The 20,880-nt window shown below is 41.4% G+C and overlaps 1 protein-coding gene across 1 annotated transcript in view; it reads left to right on the top strand.

The window, feature by feature from the left end:
* C4H6orf89 (chromosome 4 C6orf89 homolog) overlaps positions 1-20,880 on the top strand; it is a 37,589-nt gene that overhangs the window by 5,684 nt on the left and 11,025 nt on the right. The window contains 3 exon segments of the mRNA XM_077334340.1: positions 372-537; positions 16,449-16,600; positions 16,708-16,847. Of these exon segments, the coding sequence (XP_077190455.1) occupies positions 372-537; positions 16,449-16,600; positions 16,708-16,847 (458 nt within the window).

The following is a 20,880-nucleotide window of genomic DNA, read 5'->3' as shown; positions in this document are numbered from 1 at the left end:
CATTTTTTGATGTACTGTGTTGGAGGCAACTCTATCTGGGGAGAAGGAAATGTGTTCTGTTTGTGATGGACAAGCTGCATGGTTTCTGGAGAATGCTTGCAGAGTAAAAAGATTACATTATTTAAAAAGGCATGCATACTCATAAATATTGGAAAGCCTTTTATCTGTTGTTCTGTGCCAGTGAAAATGATAAATAAATAAGAATTCTACCACCAGAACATGCAACATGAAGGTTAAAATTTGCTTGTCTCAGCCAGTGATAATTGATAGACAAAAGAAGAATCTCCTTAATTCTTTGAATGAAGAAACTTCTCACTCTGAATACAAAATTACAGTAGTGTGAATAATCGAATTCCTGTTTTCTTTTGCAGGGCCTGATTACCTTGGGCTTAGTTTTACTAACTGCATATTTCATGATCCAGCCATATACCCTGTCACCTCCTGAGACTACACTGACCAGAGCCCACGCGTGGGGCTCCATCATCAGTCATATCCGACTGCTGCCTTTGCCCATCACCAAGAAGTATATGCTGGAGAGTAAGAAAACAATTTCTGTATTCATTTGACTGTAACAGATGTAGAGAGAAATTAGAGATCTCTGGTACTAATTAAAACAGGAGAATGGCAGGCACTGCTGACTCTTCTCCCACCTTTTATTGTAAAATCACATTTTCCTTTTTGTAAGGAGCAAATTGAGAACTGCTGTGAAGATCCAGAAGGTCTGCCTGTGGTAAGCACTAATTGACTCATCTGCTGGCTCAAAGTCATTTTTTTGTCTTTATACATGCTTAACAAATTGGCTGTAGTTTGTTGTGACACATCCGCACACCATGCAGCCTGGCAACCAGTCCAAGACCAATCACAAAGATAAAGACAGATTTTGTGAAGGGGAAATTAAGATAACGCAGAGATGTCATGATGGGCTTGAAGTATAGTTGCAAATATCTGGACTTATGAAGTTTGAAAACCAACTGATTAGAACTGTTTCCTTGGTTAATGAATTGGTATCTTATGAAATCATTGTAAGGCAACATATGCAAGCCAGGCCCAGCTTGGACAGGATTTGTCTTGAATAAGGAAGGATCTGAACTAGCCATGTTTGGTTCAGTGGAGTTTTTCTGTATTTCAGTGGGTTTCCAACCCCCCCCCCCCATGAGGCATCTCGTTACATTTGCATCTGAAGTTCTTTGCTGGTGTGCTGCTCCTGTCACACAGCTGTGAAAGAGGAGTCCCCCCAGGAATAAAGGTGGCGATTTGTCTAGACTTAACTTGATTCAAAGGAAGTCTGTGAACTTGTCAGCAACCAAATAACGCAAAATCAAATATGGATACAGGCAAAACTCTCTGAGTTATAGACAGAGGAAAGGTAATCATGACAGTGCTGCCTCTCAGGCAAACTGATTGAAAACCTTACTGCTACTGTGTGTTTCTTTCATTTTTATTTTGATATGCTCAGAACCGGAGAACATACTATTGCTATGAATGCGCAGCTCATGATTTGTCATAAAGGAAAGTGTTCAACATAAATTTTCCCACTGTTGTATACGTAAGTACTTATCCTAGTGGTCTACATACATGACCCAAAGCTAAAACCTCCCTAGAATTCCATGTATGGAGCTTTCAAGCCCATCAAGTGTGCATTTAGGTTTTCCCACAGGCAATCCAGACTGAAACAAGACTGGGAATTGCCGGTTTAGTGGGTCATGAGTTGAGGGACCATCTATCTGAATACATTCCTTAGAAAGCTCTGCACTTTGCCAGTGTCAACTGGCTGAGGATCCCTGGCCCCAAAGAAGTATATCTGGCCCCTACCTGGAGGAATGAGCTCCACAAGAAGATCAGGGCCCTGATGGAGTTTACTATGTTCTGCAGAGCCTGCAAGATGGTCTACAGTTTAGGCCAGTCAGGAAATTCTCCAGTACAACTAATTGGGCCTCCCTTCCTCTCTCCCAGCAATCTCCCACCACCTCCTTATCTCTAACTTTGACAGGCCAGAAATTTTCCATCATCACTGCTGAGAATCCACATTTTATTTGGATTCCACAATCATTAAAATTTCACATTGTTCTCTTGTATTGTTTTAATTACCTAACTGCCTTAAGACAGTGAGTTTGAGAGGAGCAGTATAAAAATTAAATTATAAATAAATAAAATACTCAAATGTTGTGATGTGGAGATTTTGGGAGGGTTTCAGGTTGTTCAGCTGGTAGAGAAGGAAAGAGAGTCAACTGCATCCCTGTTTCATCAGCCAGTCTGCTTGTGGACTCCTGCTGTCTCTTACAGGCTGCTGGATTTCTGAAACCATATAAACATTGCTGAAATTTCAGGATAACAGTTATTATGCCCTTTCTGAAATACCAAAATGAAATATTAGGGGCCATTCCGCACAACTTAAATGTAGCCGAAGTCTTACCTTTTGTAAACCCTATTAATTTAATGTTTTGCATGACATCGTAAACAAACTGCAAAACTCCCGCCAAATTCCAGCAACATCGGAATTTAATAGCGCTTAGGGGGAAATCCTAAAAAGTGGATTCCCCCCGGAAAAAAAACACTAACTTCTGAGCACAAGCCACAACACATCAGCGAAAGACATGTACGTTCTCAAAATAGCAGTAGAAAGAATGTCCCTCCCTAGCTCTCGCCCCCAAGCTTCCAGAGATGCAATCACCATTCCCCCCCCCTTAAACCGGCGAAAGTAGTGAATAAGTGAAGCTTCTTCGGCTGAAGTCCCTCCACGAGCAATTCAGAAGTGTTTAACAGTAAAACAAAACTCCCTTCTGCAATTGTCTTTAAAGTTTCCGAGCACAATACAGCCCCCTGTTCGATACTGCCTGTAATTTTGGCCAGAAATTGCACCCATCGGGGGAGAAAATTTTTTTTTTTTTACTTGAAGAGTATGTAAATGATTAAGTGCCAACTCCTACACCAGTGAAAAAGGTCTTTCTGAGACATTGAATGAACAAATATTTATTGCTACTGGTGTTCTCGGGTTTTTAAAAAACAGTTTTTAAAAGGAAAGGGGCTTTTCGGGAGCACAAATACAACAGTTCATTGGCTGCTCTGTTTTGATTGATGGCCAGGGGTGGAAAGAAGCACGGAAAAATATTGCCTCCTTTGTTGCGATTCTGGCAAGACCAAAAACCTGTGGGGAATGAATAGACCGCTACTGGGAGTTCAATATTCCGCTAGAATTGAAGGTGTGTGAAATGACGAAATTCCACTATTAAATATAGCGTTTCTGCATACTGCAAACATTTAGCAACATTGCTTGTTGTGCGGAATGGCCCTTAGATTAAACCAGTGGGGTGAGTTTCCTTGCTTCTAAGCTGATGAGTGTAATGAACTAGAGTCTTAAGCTTCGTTCATATACAGAGGGGAAGAACAAGGTACTGGCCCAAATCTTCCACAATTCCAGCCCTGCAGAAATACCTCCCCCAATTTATAACCCCTATTTCTGAAGCATGCTTTCTAAATTCATTGGAGATCTTGAAATCTCATCCTGGTCCAAACTTTCCTAACCTTGTGTTTCTTCCAGGAACAATTTGTGTATTGGGAGGTAGGGGGAGAGAAGGAAGAAGCTGGTGCTTAGTCCTAGGATTATTAAGAGTTATAGAGGCATCTCTGGAAAATAAGTTCATATACCTTCTATAGATGTATGATTGCATATTTGTTTCAATTTGACAGATTTCCAATTTTTGAAGAAAGGGCTTATAGATAACACATATATACTATATAGAAAATGGATGTGAAATTTTGTGTTCACATCAGTTCAGCAGACCATTCTCTGAACTTTATCAGCTTGGCAATCTCTGCAAGCAGCAAAATACCCATCTTAAATATGCCTTAAATCACTGTAGATTCCCTTCACATGGTTTAGTGTGCTATGCAGGTTGATGCCAAAATGAGTCAATCCCTGTAGCTCCTCATCTTGGAAGTCTTAAAAGGGAGCAAAGGCTGCTATGTTATCAACTTCTCTGCTTCAAATGAAATCTTTTATAAATATGAAGAAGAGAGTAGAATCCTGTTTCAAGCTTAATGCCAGGTGTCCTGCTAATTCTACAATTTGTTCATGTCTGTTGGCTACATTTTCATTTCGGTACCCAGTGAAAATGGATTATGCTTTGAAGCGATCACACTAGTAGCTTGAACTGGTTGGCAAGTGAAAGCTCAGAATGGGTTCTCTGAAGAGAAATGCTGATGCACCTGATCAAAAGCTGCATCCTAGTTGCTGTTTGCCTTTGCCTAGACAGCAGAGTTTTGGGAGCAGTAACTTGTTAGCAGCCTCCCATCGTCACGCTGCTGTCATGCCTGCCGGACAATCTGCCACTCCATACAGCAGCTGGAAGAGGGAATTCTTGTTACCTCCTTGCTTCCCAGCCTCTTTCTAAATAGTATAGCAAGCCTTACATGCCTGTTTCTGAACTCTTGTGATAGTGCTAATTTCTGCAAGAACTTGACCATTAGTTTTGTTCCACAGGCAATCCAAAATAATGGCAGAAATCTTGTGCAAGCATTCAGAAGGCAAATATACACAGACAAAAGTTTGGACCATAGAAAGGAAATGCATAAGACTTACTATCCAGTGTAATTATAAACAGGGAATAAATTAACCCAGTTACAATAGATGATTGTACTCAAATACTCAAATACTTTGGCCACCTCATGAGAAGGAAGGACTCCCTGGAGAAGAGCCTAATGCTGGGAGCGATCGAGGGCAAAAGAAGAAGGGGACGACAGAGAATGAGGTGGCTGGATGGAGTCACTGAAGCAGTAAGTGCAAACTTAAATGGACTCCGGGGAATGGTAGAGGACAGGAAGGCCTCATTGTCCATGGGGTCGCGATGGGTCGGACATGACTTTGCACCTAACAACAACAACAATAGATGATGCTAGCTCTTAAGAGCTGGCTGCCTAACACTAAGGTGGTAGCTACTGCTTTTGTCTTCACACTAAGTACCCTTTCATATGGACTTGTAAAACATGCTTTGGCTTGATTTATTTTAAGGTTTCACACACCTTATCTTTAACCGCTCCTGTGGAGCGGATAAAATAATCGGTTAAGGGCACCTAAGGAGGGCCCTGTCCATGATGAGGAAGGGTGCCGATAGGCCCCTTCCTCAAGAATGGCAATCGGAGGGCCCCTGCTGATTGGCCCCTCCGATTGTCAGTCCGGCGGCAAGGGACCAATCGCGAGCTTTGGGAGCAGTAACTTGTTAGCAGCCTCCCATTGTCACGCTGCCGCCCTTGCCCCCGGACTGACGAATCGGGAGACTCTCCCGAGCCTCGCCGCCGCCATTCCTGCGCCCGCTGCCGAACACGCCGCTCCTCGCCGCCCTCAGCATGCCACCTGCCACTGCCCCGCGCTTCCTGACGCCCCTACCAGCCCGTCGTGCCTATGGACTCCCGGCTGCCACGCCACGCTCAAACTGCCGCTCCCCAACCGGCCTCCGCCCGCAACGAGCCCCAACCCGCCCACACGCCACCTGAACCTCACCCGCCTGCCCCACCAGACCTGTGCCAACCTCCGCCCGGCCGCCATACAGGCCCTCAGGTAGGCCGTGACCCGCTGCTCCCCACGTACCCCCACTTCACTGCCCGCTCCCCGCCCGCCCTCCGAGCCGATCCCGCTGCCCCAAGACTGCCACGCCTGGCTAGCGCCCGCTGTCTAAATTACAGCGGGCTCTCTTTCTAGTCTTAGGATAAAATGACAGTCGTAAAAAACCAAAAAAAAATGCACATGAAAGCCTCATTACCTGTGCGAGAATGATTAATGAACACTTCCACATCAGGAGGAAATCCTGGTTTCTATACTTTGTGTAAAGAGCCACCATACAATAATGATTAAGAGTGGCAGACTCTAATCTGGAGAAGTTTCACTTCTCACTCCTCCTCATGAAGCCTGTTGAGTGACCTTGGGCCAGTCACAAATCTCTCAGAACTCTTTCAGCCCTACTTACCTTATAAGGGTGCCTGATGTGGGCAGAGGAGGGAAAGGTGATTGCTAGCCACTTTGGGGCTCCTTAAAATAAAGAAAAGCAGGGTACAAAAACATACTCTTCTTCTGTCTATTGACCTACAGGTCAGCTAGTTGGCTGCTATGTGAAACAGATTGCTGAATTAGATGGACCACTAGTCTTATCCAGCAGGGTTGTTGCTATGTTCTTATTTTATAAAGTTGTCACACTTATTTATTTAATTAAAGCTCTCCATCACATAAGTAAAATACCGTACAATATAAATATTTTTAAAAATTAAAAAAGGTAATGGTAATTATAATTAATATATTAAGCAAGAAGTAGATTGAACAGACCCTAGCAAAGTATAGTTCAGAACAATGTCTAAAAATTTTTTACAGTCCGTCTAAAAATGGTAATTGAATAGTATTAATGAATTTATGTCAGTTTATACTTAAGGACCACTACCAGAAAGGCCATTCTACCAGTAATGAGTAATTTCTCACCTGACATTGTCGCATATTACACCCTTAGTACTTATGAAATATGCTTTTATGTTCAGGAGCTTGAAATTTTTCACTGTTTTCTGTTACCAGGACAGTTAGAACACAAAATATTTTAAACCAATTGAACTTACGGTGGGTTCTCCACTGGTATCTATTTTGTCAGCTGGTCTGTCATGTTAGCATTCTTTGCAAATGAATCTTACATGGAGTTGCATCAGCTGTGTTAGAACTAGAAAAAAGACAAGTCCTTCCTCATTAGCAGCTGTGATTGGAGTGGTTTTCTTGCCATTAAAAGTAATCTCTGGGCTCTTTCCAGGTTAGCAGAAAGAGGGACGATTATGCAAGACTTGTGATGTATGAACATGTCCTAATTTAGGTCAGTGGGATATGTCTGCCTATTCTTGTTCTTGAAAACATCATCCAAAGTGTTGAAAGGATTTTGTTCTGGAATGAGAGATCAAGATTCTCATAATCTAAATGCTTGTGAAAAAATTCAGTCAGTGAAAAATTCGGTCTGAGTGACTCATTCAAAGGCTCAAAATTGGAATTGCAGTGGAAAAGGTAGTGGAGTGGGTGTGATGTGTGACTAGTACTCTGGACTAGGACTGGAATGAGGCACCTAGATTTAAATCCCCACTTAGTCATGAAGCTCACCTTGGGATCACTACTTGGATTTTTTAAAGAATGAACTGAGGGTGTAAGGGAAAAAATGACTGAGATCCTATGAGGCTGTTCTGTCAGCACAGCAACTTGTCCCCTGCGAAAACCTTTGTGGGTTATCAATTCCCTGCTTCTACCGCAGTTTCTCAGATTGTCCCCTACACTGTTCTTTTTGGTTTGCTGACCCCAAGGAACGCAGAAGGTTACGCAAAGAAGGCTGCAGTGAGAGGGGTGGGTGGTGGGTGGGAATTGCTAGTACAACTGCTTGTTGGATCCAAGCAGTGTGTGCTTCCTTGGGCTTCTTAAAGAATAGGTGAGATAAATATCTAGAGTATTACACTTTGAAAAGTATAAAAATGCACTACTTTCACCAGAGACTAGACTCATCCATCTTGTATAGATTTAAATTGGTTACAAACCTGATAAACTGTATATGAAGCTACTGTTTGAAACAGTAAAGAAGTAAATTGTTTGCAGAATCACTGGTTATACGTTCTAAAGGGATGCCTTTTATTAATTTTTTGGCATGGGCTTTAAAAAAAGTAACAATTATGGATATAGCATCAGTTCCTCACACATTTCTGAATGCCTTTGTCATGCCATGTGCTGGTCAGAAATAATTGTACTGTGTGAGTATTTCTTTCAGCTTGCTTGGAAAAGCCAGACATGAGAAAATTCAGAGGTGAAGAGAACTTAGGGTTATATGAGGTGGGAGAAAATGTTTAATCAGTCATTTCTAGAAGACGTATCAGGGGTCTGTGTCTTGTTGGCAGTGAATTATAACAAAGAATATGGTTGATGGAGGCAGCAAGGAATCATTTTGAGTTAGAGCTCTTCGATGGCAATTTATAAACAAGGTTATGGGTATGGTTAGTAAGGTCAATTCATCTTGGAAAATCTGCTGCAACAATTTATATCTTCCTGGCTGTCCACCCTAATTTAGCCTGAGGCATTTTTGACTTACAGCCAGATTCCAGGTCCTTCTAGATTTAATCCTTTGGCTAGCCTTTGTTGAGTCTGCTGTAGGGCGTGTACACAGATTCTTTCTCTCCCATCAGAAAGTATTGATGCCTCAAAGGGATGTTGTCCTTTTGCACCTGCCCATCTGCAATTTCTGTACACCATTGTGGTGTGAACCGTAACATGATGCCCGGGAGCTCTCTTAGGGATTCTGTAATGTTGTTGGCAAGTGGACTAAACCTCACTGTAAACAGTCTTAAATCCAAATGTAACTGGGGCTTAATAACAGACACATGTGTTGGTGTATATTTTTAAATGGCTAGATTGTCTTTGTAGGGGATAGTTGGTATAAAATTAGGGTATTTTTATATACAGATTTATTTTCTCTCTAATTCAGCTGTCAGCTAACCAGCCCAATACTATTGTGGGAATCCAAAAAGCAGGAAAATCTTCCCTTTTATAGGTGGCTGGGGAAGATTCATTGGGAAAATTCCCTTCCTGAGCATATGTAAGGCACACACTTTGAAGCTGAATGCCACCTGTATTTCAGTGGTGTTAGGAATTCTTAAATTTCTGAGGAGTATCTGTGTTAGTCAGTTGCAACCAAAACAGATGTGTTTTGTGTTACTTTTGTGTTACTTATGTGTTACTTTTGTGTTACTTATGTGTTACTTTTCTTCAGTTAGAGCTTTCTTCATCAGTGGCCTCCTAATCACAAAAGCCTATGCCCGAATAAATTTGTAAATCTTAAAGAGGACACACAATTTTTTAGAAATAGTTAATAATTATTGAAATTTATAGGTTAAATTAAAACATTCTTGTCCAGTTATGCACATAAATCAACGTTGCTAATTTTTGTGTTTTTTTTTGGGGGGGGATACAGATTTTTAACTCTCATGGTTTTAAAAACAAGTTTTGCTATATTGGTAACCCAGAACGATCTGGACAGGATTTTTCTAGAGGTTCAGGGAATGAAGCACCTTTTCCTGTCACCTCACTCAACATTGTTACTGCAAACCACATGCGCTGAATTACTCTAGCATTTTTCACCCTACTCTTTCCATTCTTTTTTTAAGCATGTCCTCCATTTCAAAATGCACATCTAGACAGAATAAATGAAAAAGTGATGTAAATTTATACACTTTATTTTGGACATAAAATGGGGATTTTAAAGTATGCACATAGATCTAGCAGTCATTTCAGCATGATAATGTTCAGTTTCACAAGAGTGAATTGGAGTATTTCCTTATTTGTACCAATATTTGTATGCTTATCATTATTCAAAGTCTAGTAATATTGCATATGATACCTTTTTCTTAAAAAAAAAAGTTCATATACTAGGTATGTTGTAAAAGTCCTGTTTCATATCTGGTTTGCAGTGAACCATACATATTGCTGTTCCAGCCAGCTGTGAAGATTTGTCATTGACAGTCCCAGAACTCTTGGGGCTTTGGTATTTGAGGGTTTTTTTTTAAAGTTGATGTTGAAGCCAGATATTCAAACTTAAATCTTGGCTAAAATACCCACAAACAGTCAAAGCTAAAAAATTTGTTATGGGTTGTTGAGATCTTTGCTGTTGATGTTATTTCAAGGATTTGGGATCCCGACACATAGTGATATACCTAGTGATATACCTAGCTAAAGCCTTTGCAATTGAGGCAGGACATGCCATTTTAAAATCAACTTTACAGACATTTTATCAACTTCCTCCGAAAACCTGCAGTGACAAACAAGGAAAATGAAGGAGGGGGACTAAGGAATGTTGCTGGTTCCTCCAGGTCATGCAAAGCCTGTTAGTCTGCACCTGAACTAGAAATGATTGTATGGGACTTCCATTTCAGAGTACCGAACTACACAATATGCTTTTTGGCACAGTGGGTCCAGGTTCCCCATAGCACACAGCAGCTGCAGATAATATCATTTGAAAGAACAGCAGAGCCCAATTTGACTTGGAACTATGGTGTGGGGGAAGGAAGGGTTCCTGCCTTCTGCCCCTGTGCCATTTTCCTGAGCCAAAACAGCCATGACAGATTCCTGCCAATATTTAAAATGACAGCTGCTCTTTGACTGTGGGGAAAGCAAGTGAGATCTGGGGAACATGTATCGTAGTTTGGCCTCAGTTTAATACTTTAACCACTGGGCAGCTTCCATTCCCAAGAGAATTCTGGTCTTCTGTGCTGGAGTTGTATACTACCCAGATATTTGTAGGTCACTTTACGGGAACTGCTGATATGAAATTTGTTGCAGCTGTGGTTTTAAAAAGTCTAAATGAAGTCAGAGACTACCCCTGTTCTTGAATAAACCTGTATTATGATTGTTGAAACCTATTTAAAGAAATGTTACTTTCCCCCAAGACATTGTTTCTTCAATCAGTTTTTTTTCTTAATTCCAGTTTAAACATGCACATCTTAGGCAGTTCTATGATATGGAGAGGGCTTAAAAAGAAAATACATCTTAGGCACCCTAGCTGTAGTTTACAGTGGAAAATTTGCTGATGTGTGTGCATGTGGACTGAAAATTGTCTCCCCCACCACTTTAAAAGGGGAAAAAATACTGATACATATAGTTCCTGAGCTTACAGGATAGGTAATGAACTTGAGTGCAGAAATATTTAAGTATTTTATAGTTAGGTTTTGAGAGCTGGGGTGGGTGGGATTAGATATATAATTGAATGGATTAGGTTGGTATATAGTTGAATGGCAGTTCCCACCTGCCTATCTTGGACTTCTTGTTGGGCTAAAGGTGTTCCACAAGATTTCTGATGAGCAGTTTAGTCAAGTTTATTTTAAAATTTCTTTCCCCCCTCAATGTCTAGAGTCCTTGGGCACTGGGAATTTTTTCATACCATGAAAGGATACTTGTGCAATCTCACCAATTCAGTGACCTTGGCAAATATGGTCCTATGAGTTCCCTGTTAGCTATGAAACCACATTTGCCAAGGTTGTTAAATGGTACTTGGAAAGGTTATGACACTTCTGTACTCTTTGCAGACAGAGGTAAAATGGGGAAAAAAAGAAGGGAAAGGATATGCATTCCTTGCTTATTCTTGGGGTTCTGCATTGATGAAGGTCACACTTCAACAGAAGATTTTAGGAGTAGAGATTAATTTAATCCAGAATAGGGTAAAACTGCAGGAGTCTGTTCACTTTTAAATTTGAATTGGAAAATGTCTGTTGAAGTGTGATGGTGGGATAAATACTATTTACTGTTGTAGAACATTGCATTGTACAGCTGTTGTCTTTTATTTTTCTGTCAATCTGCAATATACTTTGTAAAAAATAAGCTAAAAATGTTACTATTGTTATGATTTTGTGAAGCTACATAAATACAAAGAAGGCAGCCACATCCCACGGTAGTGAGGTAATCTGCTAGCAGACCCTTGACTCCTCTTGAATCAAGTAAACTAAGCAATTTGGCATAGGATAGCTGAACAACGGCATGACACTTGCACCTAATCATGCCAAGGAACAGTGCAAACTGTTACCCGAGCTATTTAGGGTGGGTGCATATTACAGATTCTGTAGGTTGCATCATTCAAATGTGAGCCAACCTGTAAAAAGTATGTGGCTCAGACAGACACAATGTTCCTGAGCTCAGCCTGCTTCTGACATGCAAAAGAATTTTGAAAATGGATGCTACGTTTCACATTTTTGAGTTAATTTGTTACATGGTTTAAAGCCATGTTACATGGAAGATTAAAAAGCAAAGAAAAGGCAATAGCAGACATCAGTCCAGAAATTTAGGGCTATCTTAGTAAGAATCACATCCTTTTAATTGTGCTGAAATCAGTGGGCTTAGAAGGGTGTAACTCTTTTTAGGATTGCACTGTTGGCTTCCAATTCTTATTTGTCCAACTTTTAAATAAATATGGGTGAGAGATTTCATATGGGTGAAGATCCAAATCTACTTCAGGCATGTCCAAGGGATCGGGCACACCCAATTTGACTTTTAATTTTATTCCCTCTTTGACCTGTAGGTTTATCCATGCTATCCCAAACTGCTTTTGACTCCTCTCAGTTTTGATAGTGATTTGGCATGTGACACACTGACCAGTTATGCATGGCAGCGGGCACACCAGGCCATTGCTGATGCATTGCGGCAGAGCAGCATGTTCTGCCATTTCTTGTGTCCCCATTGGGGACGCATTTCAGCAGAGCTGGTCCGCTGCTTTCTGTGTCCCCATTTGGCTTTGGAGCAGCTCCTCCTCCAGAATGTGCCCGCCCCCCTGAGAAATGCAGCCGCAGTGGTAAGTGTTTCATTGCCGCGGGCCATCAGAGGCCCTAAAGCGGGCCAGGGCTGGTGCCAGGATTAGCCCTATTGCCATGCAAGCGCCAGCCTGGCTTTTCCTGCCCATGTATAATAGGTTTTAGTGCTTCTTAAGAAACACAGACCCCAAACCAGCATGGGCATATAGAACTAGTTGAACAGTTCTTAAGATCTAGCAAGGATCCTTCTGAATTACTAGTCAGTAGGGATTCTTCCAAGACTATTCCTATCTTTTACTCACTTTCCATTTTTGTACCCTAGAATCTTTTTTGGTGCATATTGGACATGCATGCGGGTATGTTTTATCTTTATGGAAATAGCTATATGACATAACAAACAGAAAGTATAAAGCAGCTCAGTGATTCAGTAGAGGACATGGAATGGAATATTTGCCGCAAGCAAAACTAAGGAACAAGTACAGAGCAGAGAAAGTGACAGTCATTCAAATAATAAGAATCAAAAGTGATCCAGTGCTAAATCCTTGCCTTAATGTCTTTGTTTCCCTAGCTCTTGATGCCTTACCTCTTAGGCTCCTCAGCATTTAAGTTCATTATTGCATAGAAAACATTGCAGAAAAATGGTTGTTTGCATGGGGATAAACAGAAGTAAGCAATTGTCATGTTAAAAGAGATGGAGTTCAAGACTGAATAACAAGCTGATTGCTACAGTGACATCTTCAGTCTACATACACCTCTGGGTAGTATACAACAGCAAAAGAATCACAAAAAGTTAAGAGTCTGGGTTTCTTTGGGGCTAACAGGACAGCTCACTAGTTCTGGAGTCAGAACAGATGTAGGACAAAGTTATGCTGAGTAATGAAGGCCAAGAGACGCTTCTCAGTGTTTTGGCCCAGAAGTGTGGTGCTTAGTAATAACACAAGGAAGAAATAGTGATTTCTAACTGATGTCGTTGTCTCTGTATTCTGTCCAGATAAAATCTTTTGATGAAGGAAGAACTCTGTGACTTCAGCTGTATCCCCCCTCCCCCATCAAAGCAATAGCAGTTCATTTATAATAGTAACTTCTAGGTTAGTCTTTATTTCTCAGATCTCTTGCATGCCCATGGCCTCTGTAAACTGGTGGGCAAAGATGTGCAGATTATCACAACTATTTTTAAGAGTGAGAGAGATGAGCTTTCAATATGCATAATACCTTAAATTAGGGGTCTTTGCTTCTTGTTCTTTGGCTTCTGTAGGAGGAAAGGGCTAGGCTTATTTCTACCTGCTATAGCTGTTCACCAGGCTTTCTGGAAGGCATAAGTTGCTCCATGTAATTTGCCCCATGTGCCAGGTACAGGTACTGATCCAAGGAAATAGTGCGTGCAGCCTGCATCTGGTAGGGCTAAAATGTCATCTTTTCTTAGGATACTGAGAAACTCCTTTCCTTGGAGTTAGCAGGTGGTTACAGCTGTGCTGCTCTCCAGCGACCAGTGCTGTACCTTCTGTATTGGTGCTGCCAGTAAAAACTAATGGCTATAGCAACTTTCATTTGACTCCTGTGTGTGCTTTTGTTTATACCTTGCTTTTCTCCCCAGTGACTACGTTCTTTCCTCCTCCATTTTCATCCTCATGACAACCCTTTTTGCTTAGGTTAGGCAGAGTGTGACTGACTCAATGTCACCCAACAAGCTTCCATGCTGGAGTGGGAATTTGAACCTGGGTTTGCCTGATCATAATCTGGCATCTTAACTGCTACATCACACTGACTGTTACCTGTCACATTCTTGCCTGCTTTAGCAGCAGTGCATTCTATCCTCATTCTTATTTATGGTGTGGATTTCTAATCAGAACAGCAAGGAATAGGCCTGTAAAGTTTTATATTAATGCCCAGATCTGAAAGACGCCATCTGTTCTTCCAGCTATTCCACTGGCATTATGTAATGGGTAGAAATTATAGCTGTTCTCCATGCCTACAAAAGTGTTTGAATAAAATATAATGTATACACTTTATCATTTGCTGTATTTCGTGATTTCCTCTGTTTCAGTAAGATTTAAATGGTTTCTTGAAAGTCCAGGCAAATCTTTCACTGACTGCCCATACAGATTCTCAAATAGAAATGCTGTAAATAGGAAGAAAACACACAGCAGGAGGAAACTTTGGCTATAACTGGTGGCTTTTGACAGCCTATCAGACAAATGCATTGTTTTATAGGCAGCAGTAGTCCATACTTATAGTGCTGAAGTTGAGGGATCGTTGTTGAGGCTAAAAGCATTGTACTAGTGGTAAATTAATATGTAGATGCAGAAGTAAACAAACCAGGTGGGCCATGGGTTGCAGCTAGCTTTTATGATGAATGAAGATGTTTCATGCTTTGGCTATTAGAAGCTCCATCATGACGATCTATAACCATGAGGGCTACAAACAGGATTTGTTATTCTCAAAGTGTGGAGTCTTTGGTGGCCCCTGTTGACTACTGGAAATTTTAAAGGTTTGGTATTCCAGGTAATGAACACACGCACAGCTTTGGAGATTTGTGGCTTATTGTCACAAAATACTTCATGATGACTAAACTCTTACATGCAAACTTATAAAATTTTTGAGTGTCTTTGTGACATGTACTGTGCTACTCTTCATTTATGTGATGACATTAGTCAAGAAACAATTACTTGCATGTTAATGCATTTGCTGTAATGACAGTATGCAAGCAGCGTTTGTGCAAGACATTTCTGTGAATTTACAAGCTGATCACATACAAGGTCTGCTGCACTTAATGCCCAAATAATTCTTGAGTGTGCCTGGGAAGAGTGATAATCTAAAAGGAATGCGGGAGCGTAATTGGAAAAAAAGAGAAGGCGAATACTTTTGTAAAGCTCCAGTTCCTTCTCTTGTGTACTCGTGCATGTGCATTGTCCCTGCTCTTTGCTCAGCCTATTATTCATCTGTCAGTCACCCCTTTTTTCTCAGTGTCCAAATACAACCCAGACCCTCCCTTTCAGTACATTTTTCATGCAGGTCACTCATGCTCTAATACGCAAATCAGCACCCTCAACAATAAATCTCAGATTAATTAAAGTGTTTTTTTTAAACAAAAAAGCCTATTTGGAATACTTTTTTGAGTGTTCAGTTCATTATACCATGCATAAATCTCTTGAATTGTGCAGTTGAGAATGCAAATGCCCCAAGTTGGCTGCAAAGCAAAATCGAGCCCTATTTGATAAGTATAATTAATGTATAGCCAGACAAAGAGTTTTGTGCTACTCTCTAGTGCTAAGTCTAGGCGTGACAAATTGTGTAAATCTTCTGAAACAGTTGTCAGGGATGCCAAAGTAGTTAGCAGTGTCTTTATTGGCCTTTCACTACCATAATTAGTGTGCTTTGGGCCTAGATTGTAGTGACAGAGCACTGAGAAAGTGGCAGTGGTAAACCCAGCCTGTCACAGAAAGTGATTCTTCAAGCCTTTACTTTCCATCATTGCCAAATGCATTTTTCCTAACTTTGAATTTGACCTGCCAGGGAAGGAGAGGATGATTTTCTGCCCTGAGTTCTGGGAATAGGAAATACACAATGAAGTTGTTTTTATGCTTGCTTGAAACAAGAAGTGTGTGTGTGTGCGTGTATGTGTGTGCATGCATGCGAATTCATACCTAAGTGGAATTGAATGTCATGATCAAGCAGCCTTTCCTAAGAAGTTCTGATGAAAATTTTCCAAAAACAAACATCCCATCTGTCTTAGCCACATTTCAGTGGTGGCACATGAAATGCAGCATTCAGGTTGCAGATTAATAAGCTGCATGTAATAGATCTCAGTGGCTTACTTTGTCTCTTAAAGAGAAAGTACATCTTACAAAGTAAAAGAATAGAAAAGACTTCCTTGATATCTACATTAAGAGAAAATTGAACTAAGAGAAGATAGACTGGAAGTATGTGTGGTGTGCTCTCCATCTGAGATCCTCCATGTGGTTCCTGTTCCCCTACCTTTTTGGTGTTCATATCAAGCTTAAAAGTTCCTATTCAGTGAATTAGCTTTGGAACTTATTTGTAATTTCATGATATTCCACCTCAGGCTTGGTGCTGACAAGTATAATGTTTGGAACTCATTGTTATTTGCTTAAGTGACATCTTAAGAGTTCACAAACCTTTTATGTCCTTTCTCTTCAAAGAATGTCAAGACTGGTGGAGCCTGGATTGCAGATGGAATGTTTCTCTGCCTGCTAATTGCTCTTGCTGTTGTTTCATGAAAAAACTTGGGGTGGCAGCTGACCTAGGACAGTTATCTGAAAATCTTCTGCGATCTCAGCCTCTTGTCATCAAGGTAAATTTTATACTGTGGGATATATAATAGAAGGTGATACATTCCTTAGACATGTGAGAAAAGGTAGCTCTTATAAATATTATTTCATCTACTGTGTTTCTCACAAGACAGGACAGTATCGATCTTATGATGAAATGAAGCATTTTCAGTCTCTATACCCTGATCTGATAAATTTTTTGATACATGAAGATTCTACTGAAGTCAAGAACAGCCAACCTGGGCAGGGTCTTCCATTTCACCTTTTCAGGTGAGTTTGAGTGGAGTTCTGAAGTTATATCCTGCCTCTTTCTAGGACAGATCTGGCTGCATTCCCTGATGAGGGACACACAGTGATTTTCCAAAGGTCTGTGGGAAATGGGGAAAACACTAGACATGATCACAGTGGAATTATTGCCCCTGTAGATGTCTAATTTATGTAGATGTCTAAATCTGTTTCAGTCAAGTTCGGAATTTGGCATATATAGGAATGGATTGGGAGGACTCATTAAAACTGTTGTGGTTTCCACCTGATTCTGGAGATTGACCCATACCTTTAGGCTTTGCTTTGACTTTGCACGAGCTGCCAACAGTATGGCCTAGGTGTGTCTGTGGCTCCTGTGCCCTGTAAAGTGTGAATCAGGCCTTCCACCTGTTCCCAGGCACAATAGGGAGGGTACAAGTTCACACTGTGCAGCTCCTGGTACATACTAATGGTGTCATTGGTGTACACTGAGACCTAGTAAGAGTCAGCTGCAGCAGTCTACAGGTAACATTTGGATTCAGGCAACTCTCTCATTATGGATGGAATATGCTCCCCCTCCAAATAGTCTGTAGCATTCCACACCCAAATTTTAATGGATGGATTATTTGCACTGAATTCTTGGGAATGAACAGCCTACAATGCGTCACTTCATTGAGGCAGAGCATGGGAAAGTGCAAGCAAATGAGGTTTTAGTTTCTCAGAAGTCACTGATCTTTAAATCATTGCAGAGGTTACTGTTAATGAAATTACTGCTTTTCATGCATGCTGATCCCTAACCTGATTTTACTATGATATTTCTGGAAATATTGTACCAAAGCAGATTTAGGGAACTATGCAGTGAACAAAGAAAACCTGGAGGATGAGTGATTACAAACATATATTATGCAGAAGCTTCCCTCCCCCATTTTTGGGCATTTGCAGTGACATCATCTTGATGCCACTGACCCTTATTCATGTAGCCTTCAGCATCCACTTCACAATACATGTATAGCGGTAGGTAGATGAACATTGCTGTTGGCACCCTTTTTGTGACTGGGCTAGAAGAGAGAACTCAATTGTTTGCACATAGGAGCAGGAAGATTTTATACTTGGAATTAAATTGGGGCATGCCATGTTTGTGGAATATAGGCAGAGAGCAGATTTATGCTTGCCCAAAGAGCTGATGGATCCAGTTGGTTTCTGAAAGACTCTACAGGTCCAAAGCTCCCAGTGATTTGCTCAATGAGCTGGTGTGGAAGACTGACATAGCCGCCTTTCTAAAGCCATCAATGAAATTGCTCCCTAACGCTCCCACTATTCCTGTCCCAAGCTATCTCTGTGTTATACACAGGAGCTGCACAAGAGGAAACAGGAACTAGAGTGAATTTGGTAGAAAACCTGTGACAAAGCCGCAAGAAAATCTATATGATGCTTATGAGATGGCAACAAAGGCCACAAAGAGAGTTTACCTCCGCTTGCTCTTTTCTGGTTCAGTTATTTAAAACAGTTCAAACTCTGATGTCCTTGGTTACAGGATTGTCCCAAAGTTCACAGTTGGATATTAGCTGTGAGGCTTTTTTTGCAATCTTTTTCATGGAGAAGATCTTGTTGTTCTGCCATGATATATCCACCTGTTTTGACAGTATCAGGGAACTGGAGGCCCCTTTGCTGTCTCAGGATCTGATTTTGGACCATTTGAGTCTTTTCTCCTTGGCCATTGTGGTGAAAGCCAGTGCTCATGGCTGGTGAAAGCCAGTGCTGAGGAGATCCAGGTCCCTCTCTGGGAGATTATCAATTTGTCCCATACATCAGGAACTTTCTCAGAGAGAATAAAGGAGGCTGTGGTTAGGCCACTTCTGAAAAAGTCCAATTTGGATTCCTCTGACCCAATCAATTACCATCCACTTTTACATCTGCTGTTCCTGGGCAAGGCAGTTGAGCAGGAGGTTGCTTAACAGCTTCAGAGCTTCCTGAAGAAAATATTAGCTCTTGAACAATTTCAGTTTGGCTTCTGACTTGGCCACGGGGTGGAGACGACTCTGGTTACCCTCATGGACTGTCTCCAGAGACAGTAGGATCTAGGTGGGTCAGTGCTGCTGCTGCTATCCATCCATCCATCCATCCATCCATCCATCCATCCATCCATCCATCCATCCATCATTTTGATTTATATACCGCTGCAATTTCTAGGAACCCGTGGCAGTTCACAGAATAAAACATTAAATTACAATAAAATCCCATAAAACCCCAATTTACAAAAAAAACAAGCAAGTGGTAAAAAAACACCAGTAATCTATCCCATCCCACCTCATTCAGATGGTTCAGACCGAGGCCAAGTCTTCTTCCGCTAGGAGTGAGTGGGTGCAGGTCTAATAGACTCTTGTAGACTTTAATAGACTTTGGGAAGGGGTCCTTGATGGGGTCCTTAGATCAAATAATAGTGTTTGACACAGTTGATCATGGGTTGCTTGCCCAATGCCTTGCCAACACAGAGATAGGAAGTGCAGCCTATAAATGGCTGCAACCCTGTCTCCAGGGCTGCAGACAGAGAGTGATGCCAGGGGAGAGAACCTTCCAATGTCCTGCTCTAATATGCAGGGTCCCACAGGAATCCATTCTCTCTGCAATGTTATTAACATCTATATGTACCCCCTGGCCCAGTTAGTCTAGAGTTTTGGGCTGGGTTGCCATCAATATGCTGGATGGCCATCTGCCTATACCACCAGACTCATTGGTCAGCTGTCTGGAGGTTTTGGTGGACTGACTTAAGTGGATTTGACTAAAGATGAAACCAGCTAAGACAGAGATCCTCTGACTGGGTTGGCAAGCTCCAGGTGAGACAGTGCAACGCTTGGGTCTTGACAGAGTCCAATTAACAACTTCAACCACTGTCAGGAGTCTGGGTGTGACTCTGGACTCCTTATCAATGGAGATCCAGGTCACAAATGTTGCCTGCCAGGTATTTTACCATAATTGCCAGGCGTGGCAACTAGCACCTGACTTATCAGCATCTGACCTAGCTACTGTGATCCATGCAATGGTCACTTCTATACTGGAGTACTGCAATTAACTCAAGGCAGGGCTGTCCTTGAAACTGCTCCAGAAACTTAAACTGGTCCAGAATGCAGCGGTGAGGGTCCTTACTGCAAGCCAGTGGAGAGCGCATATTTGACCTGTGCTCTCCCAGCTGCATTGGCTCTGTATTGAAGACTGGATGAGGTTTGAGGTGCTGGTTACGATTTACAAAGCCCTAAATGGTCTTGGACCTTCATACTTCCAGGACTACCTTCTCCCTTAATGTCCTCCAAAAGAACCTAAGATCAAGTCAACAGAACCTTGATCAATATCCCCAGCCCCAAGTATATCAAACTGGCTTTGATCAGGGAACACTTTCCCCGGAGAGATTAGGGCCCTGTGAGACTTGGGACAGTTCTGCAGGGCTTGTAAAACAGCTTTTTCTGCTAGGTCTTCAATTGAGGCCAGAAATGACACCAGAATTCTGGTCTCCCTGCCCAAAACACCAGCCAAGCTTCACTGTATTTGAAATTGGTACCACCCCCACTGGGAAATTAGAGAATGGTTTTGAACCAACTTGGAAGTACAATGTTTTAAAATATCAAGTGTTATTATTTATTATTGTTTTATCACTGTTTTTATATATGCTGTTACGTTCCCTGAGCCTTGGGGAAGGGTGGGTTAGAAATAAAATATTATTATTATTATTATTATAATGTTCTGTATCACTCAGTGCTATTCTCACTTCTTGTACTTGTGATGGACAGTTTGGGTACATGCTATCAAACTATGAATCATGGCAGATCCCCACATTGGGATTTCTAAAATGTATCACTCCCCTCCCTTTTCTTGGAAGGGTGAATAGGCTGGGAATCCCAAAGCCCCATGTGGTTTTTGTTAACATTGGACGAGGTGACCTTTATTTCCCTTCTCGAAAATACAGTTTTCAAAGTGAACTTGATGTTTTTATTTCAAAGAGCTTTAAAAATTACCGTTATTGTTGCATCAGCCATATGGTTCCTTGATCACATTGTTCTCCTGGGAA

Source organism: Paroedura picta, chromosome 4, assembly GCF_049243985.1.
Source record: "Paroedura picta isolate Pp20150507F chromosome 4, Ppicta_v3.0, whole genome shotgun sequence".
In the NCBI taxonomy this organism is placed as follows: Eukaryota; Metazoa; Chordata; class Lepidosauria; order Squamata; family Gekkonidae; genus Paroedura; species Paroedura picta.
This window is presented reverse-complemented; position numbering and strand designations above follow the sequence as displayed.